The 5,561-nt window shown below is 39.5% G+C and overlaps 1 protein-coding gene across 1 annotated transcript in view; it reads right to left on the reverse strand.

Annotated features, from left to right (window-relative positions):
* Positions 1 to 5,561, reverse strand: part of LOC128247089 (nucleolar protein dao-5-like) — a 25,684-nt gene that overhangs the window by 2,627 nt on the left and 17,496 nt on the right. The window contains exons 7-10 of the mRNA XM_052965912.1: positions 5,123 to 5,556; positions 4,139 to 4,224; positions 1,924 to 2,007; positions 101 to 141 (exon numbers count right to left, since the gene is read on the reverse strand). Coding sequence (XP_052821872.1) covers positions 101 to 141; positions 1,924 to 2,007; positions 4,139 to 4,224; positions 5,123 to 5,556 — 645 coding nt within the window. The remainder of the gene's footprint in view (positions 1 to 100; positions 142 to 1,923; positions 2,008 to 4,138; positions 4,225 to 5,122; positions 5,557 to 5,561) is intronic.

Here is a 5,561-nt window from a genome sequence, read left to right on the forward strand (position 1 = left end):
CCCACATGGTTCATACACATACACACACTCTTTCCTCAACATGCTGTGAGACAACAACCATATAGATCAGTGTCTAGTCAAAGAAATTACAGTTACATACCAGTTTCTTTTGTGTTCTTAGATGTCGTCTTCTGAACAACTCTGTAAGTAAAAAAGATAATAATAATAATTATTATGAAATCTTATTTCAGGAAGAAAAAAAAAAACGTTTTAGAAGCCATGCCTAGATACATTTTCTCACGTACACACATATATATATAAAAATAAGAAGGGTAGAAAATTTAGAGGAATATGCTACCGGTGGCCAGCATATGTAATTAAAGTCAATAGACAACATATTTTTCATATAAATTAGCTTACGTTTTTATACACAGAAGAGGTGACCTTTAACAGGACACCTTACATGCTGGAAATGGCAGTTAAAGTCCAAACCACGAATAAGGGTAATTTCAAAAGGAATGAAAAATAAAATCATTTCAACAGTTACCCTTATACATTCTACGTAAGTTTGTTTCCACAGTGATTGCTTCAAACAAGCATACTGAAAAAAATAAAAGTCTAACGGTTTTGCTTCCTAAGAAAGACTATGGATAGACCCCATCTCCTCAGAAAAATTGTTAATAAAATCATTTTAAAAGATTTTACTTCATTCCGATGTAAAATCGTCTTTGCTGTCGCTATCGCCGCTTTCAGTTTCTTCAGAATCACTGCTTTCGGTTTCAGACAGAAATATCCTATTCATTCTCATACACCACGTGCTTTTGTATCTCATTCATTCTTTTTCAATATCTCCATATTTTCCGTTGAAAAACCTTTAAATTCGGAATCACCGCTTGATAGCATGAAACTCCTATCCATTTTCAAAGTTGAAAAAAAAATCGACGCCAAAAAGAAATGTGGAAAAAAATCTCCCAAAATTCACTGAGTTCAGATATCACATCAAGCAATGTCAGATACTATAACTCAACTATTTACAAAGTGAAATCATGTATTCTCACAAATGTACTAACGAAATTTGTGCTTAAATTCAGATTTAAATAACAATGGGCCCTCTCGGCTGGCTATGGCCAGGTTGGTCTTATGAACCAAAAACTTTTTCAGCTGGCTCCGGCCAGGTTTGTATCAAAAGGGTTAATCTCATTGTTTGTTTACATCTGATGTCTTGGAGTGATTTAATAGCACTGCTAACAAAAAAGAACACAGTATTGCTTTATAAAGACATTTAATATGATGGTTGCATAACAAAATACCGCATCCCTGCAAGTCATTAATTCTAAGGTTCTTAGACTTCAGTCCTAGCTTCATTGCTTAATGTCCATCTTCCATGCATGCATGCATGGGTAGGACGGTTGACAGGAGCTGGCCTGGTAGAAAATCTACCCAAGGCTACTGTGTCTGTTTTGGCAGGGGTTTTACGGCTGGATGCCCTTCCTAACACCAACCACTCCGCAAAATGGACTCAGTGCTTTTTACAGCTGGATGCCCTTCCAGGTGCCAACCACGTTAGTGTGGACAGGATGCTTTTAACGTGGCACCAGCATTGGCAGGGTAACCAAGTAATTCACAAGACAAGGAATTATGAGAGGGGAAGGAGGCATTTGAGGAGGGGAACTTGTGTCAGAGGATGAAAAGTTAGAGTGTGACAAAGAGACAAAAGCAGGTGTCTTGCCACAACAGAGGGGGGGGGGCATTAGAGGAGGTGATCCAGCATTCTTAAAATTTCTTCCCTGTCTCTAGTCCACCTATATGAACAAGGTCATTGGCATAGGGGAGCTCCTAAGGGCTGCCAATCTTAAATTTCTTTGTTGTGGCTCGAAGGACTATGACAAACATGAGTGGGGCTGAGAACTAAGATTGAATTAAACACTGATAATTCCAGAAGAGAAAGAAAATTAAAAACAAATTTTAAGAAAAAAACCCTACTTAGTCTGTCTGGTTTTCTGAGTTCTGGTAACTTTAGGAGAAACAGTAGGATTATCAGTAGCAGCTCTTTTTCTTGTAGTTCTTCTGGAAAAGAAAATTAATCCAACTTTAAAATTTTGCTTACATGTTTATAATCAACACTTCATACAATTTCCTCCATGAACAATTTAAGCCTTTTAATAGCAACTCACCAGACACTGCCCCTAGTTTTATGATATAAACTACATGTTCCAACCCTTTAATATTATCATTCTGTCAAATGTAATGCTTCTTTATTCACATTGTTTTTAATTAATCATGCATTATCTTGTAACCTTGAGATTTCAACGATGTGGTTGTTTATTTTTAGAATGACATCAGAGGGTAGGTGTGAGAAGTCCAATCTGGCTGGTTTAAACACAAAATGTGAAATATTTGGGCTGGATGTCTAGTTTAAATGCTAAAGGGTTAAAGTAATTTAAATTAAAACCTACCATCAAAATTAATTGGAAAAAACATATAAGCAGGGCAATTTGAGAGAAATAAGCTAAGGAAAAGATTTTGTTCCATGTAAAATCTTGCAATTTAGTGACCTTTTCAGAAAAACCTTGTGTGATTCAATTAACCCTTAGAACCCCAAATGTTGGTCTACCAGCACTCCATGTGTCTTCATTTTTCACCATTTTGTACCCTTGTGTTATGAAACAAGCATGTCTTTCAGCATATATTCTAAAATCAAAAATTTTTCACTGGGAGCTTAGGGTGGTGCATTTAATTCCTGTGGGTGGTTAGGGTTCAAAGGGTTAATCTCTATATAAAAGTAGCTGGTGTAAATGTCTGTTGGTCAATTCCACCAATTACAGATAACATTGTATAGAGAGGGGAGCGAGAGAGAGAGCAAAAGAGAGATACAAAGAGTTGCAGAGGGAGGTCTAGTGGTAGGCAATGAGTAAAGAGAGCTTACACACACGCACACACAGAGTGAGAGAGAAAGTAGAAAAGTTACAAAACAAGGTGGAGGGAGTAAAGGGAGAGGTGAGAGGTAAAGGAGGAGAGAAAGGAGATAGACGGAGCAGGGGTGGCAGTCGATCATAAATACTGTTCAAAGGTAGTGAGACGAAAGAACTGAATGCAGAGGAGAAGCAAAGGTTGAGAGGGACGAGGCCAGTATGTGCCAATGGACGTGGAATAGCTGTGCAGACAAGAGGAAGTGGAAATGTGCGGATAGAAAAGTTGATGTGGCATGCAAGAGAGGAGACTATGATGGTTTGGACGAACGGTGAATACGTGCCGAGACATAGAGATCTCAGAGAGAAAAAGAACTGAATGCAGAGGAGAAGCAAAGGTTGAGAGGGACGAGGCCAGTATGCGCCAATGGACGTGGAATAGCTGTGCAGACAAGAGGAAGTGGAAATGTGCGGATAGAAAAGTTGATGTGGCATGCAAGAGAGGAGACTATGATGGTTTGGACGAACGGTGAATACGTGCCGAGACATAGAGAAGATCTCAGAGAGAAAAAGAACTGAATGGAAAGCATTCAACTCCATCAAAGATATGCTGAAAAGAGAGCTGGATAGGACCACTTGCGCCAACCTCTTTAACGGCACAGTTTTACCCGCAATTTTGCACAGAAGCAAAACCTGGGCCACAACAAAGAGAGGACCAGAGGTTGGTAACTGCTCAAAGAGCTATGAAAAGATTGATGCTGGGAGGGTTGCTGAAAGAACACATCTGAAGTGAAACGATCAGAGAGAAATCTGGCATGCGAGAGATCACCGAATACAGAAGGCAGAGGTTCAAATGGGCCAAACACCACTTGGTAAACTGACAATTGGCAGAATCATGCAGTTGTCGAGTGGTCTCTGGGCAGATGGAAGGCCTCCAAAACTGTGGGTTGACGAAATAAAATAAGCATTTGGAGCTACGAGGGCAAAATGCAGAGAGGAATGGACAGTGTGCTGTGACCAGTAGTGTCGAAGCAATGCCTAACAGTCTGGTCGGTCAAAGTCAGTTTAGTTTACTTTAAAACAGAAAGTTTGTATTACAGAACCAGGGGAAGTCTTGTGTGGATTGGCATGAAAGGATTAAAGAGATAACATAACCGAAAGTTAGTTTCTGGGAATTCTCCAAGCTAACAGATATGTAACAAAATGTGCATCTATAACACCCTCACCTAAGTTTAAAGTTGAAAGGTGAGCATTCTATGCAGGAAAATAGAAAAACAAGAAATAATTACAGTTTTGGTGACTCTTCCGAAATGGTGTCAACATTTTCAGATATCTTCTCCAATGCTTTCTTAACTGGTTTTGGTGATGGTGAAGCCTAAACAAAATAATTGTAATAAATATATTTTCAGTCTACAACATTGACAAAAGTAATGGAAGTCATAAGCTAATGAAATAAAATTCTTGAAAATATTTTTTTCCTATGGCAGTGCAAGTTGGCATTGCTGAAGTTGGAATTTGCTGAGGTAGATTTTTATTTGGCGTGATGCTTCTCCTGTCACCCAACACTCACCTGTTTTCAAGCAAGGTAACACTTCTCCTTGCTTGGCCAGACGCGTTTCCATGAAAGACTGGAAACGAACAGCATCACTTGTATGATGAGGATGCTTGCATACAACCCTCACATGATGTCAAGACAAGGTTGTATACATACAACAGGCTTCTTTCAATTTCCATCCCAACAAATCCACTCACAGGGCATTAGGTGACCTGGGGTGATAATAGAAGATGCTTGCCCAATGTGCCATGCAGTGGAGCTGAACCCAAAACCACATGATTGGGAAGCAAGCTTTTCAACCACACACCCATCCCTGCACCAACAATAAGGATTATATGTGTATTTAATTGGGCAAGTTTACATGCCAAATCAGACTGGAGCCTGGTGCAGCCTTCCAGTGTGCCAGCCCAGTCAAACTGTCCAACCGACACCAGCATGGACAACAGACATTAAATGATGATAATGAGGATTTAGCAATAGATGCAAAGAACTGGAAATATTTTTGCTTAACACTTCACATGCTGGTGCCACATGAAAAGCACCCAGTACACTCTGTAAAGTGGATGACCTTAGGAAGGGCATCCAGCTGTAGAAACCATTCCGAAACAGACAATGGAAGCTAGTGCAGCTCTTGGCCAACTGTCCAACCCATGCCAGCATGGGAAACAGACGTTAAATGATGATGACTTCAATAGTGCTAAAATAAACAGTTACTCACCACAAGTCTTTTCTTGCTAGGGGTTTCTAGATTGTCCTCTGCAACATTTGATTTGGAAGCACCTCTTTTGCTAGCTCTTTTCTTTGTAGTATCAACTGTAGTCGTCCTTGTAACTTTTGGTAAATCACTGTCTTCTATTGAAACTTTATCTGATGTAGTTTTAGTCGATCTTGTCTTTCGTGATCTCACAGCAACAGGACTACATTCTTCACTGTTATCCAGGTTGATTGTTTTTTCTTGAATTACTTTCAAAGGCGTTGGTTTTTCTTTCTCTTTTGAAGAAGTTTTTCCTTTGGTAATGGATGTAAACTTCTTGTTGGCTCTAGTTTGTCTTAATGCTTTTACTGGAGAATCAGCACGATTTGAACCACTGGCAACTTCAGGGATTTCCTTCTCAGCCTCTGCTTGTTTTGGAGTCTCTGCTAATACTGGTTCTGAA

Source organism: Octopus bimaculoides, chromosome 2, assembly GCF_001194135.2.
Source record: "Octopus bimaculoides isolate UCB-OBI-ISO-001 chromosome 2, ASM119413v2, whole genome shotgun sequence".
Classification (NCBI taxonomy): Eukaryota; Metazoa; Mollusca; class Cephalopoda; order Octopoda; family Octopodidae; genus Octopus; species Octopus bimaculoides.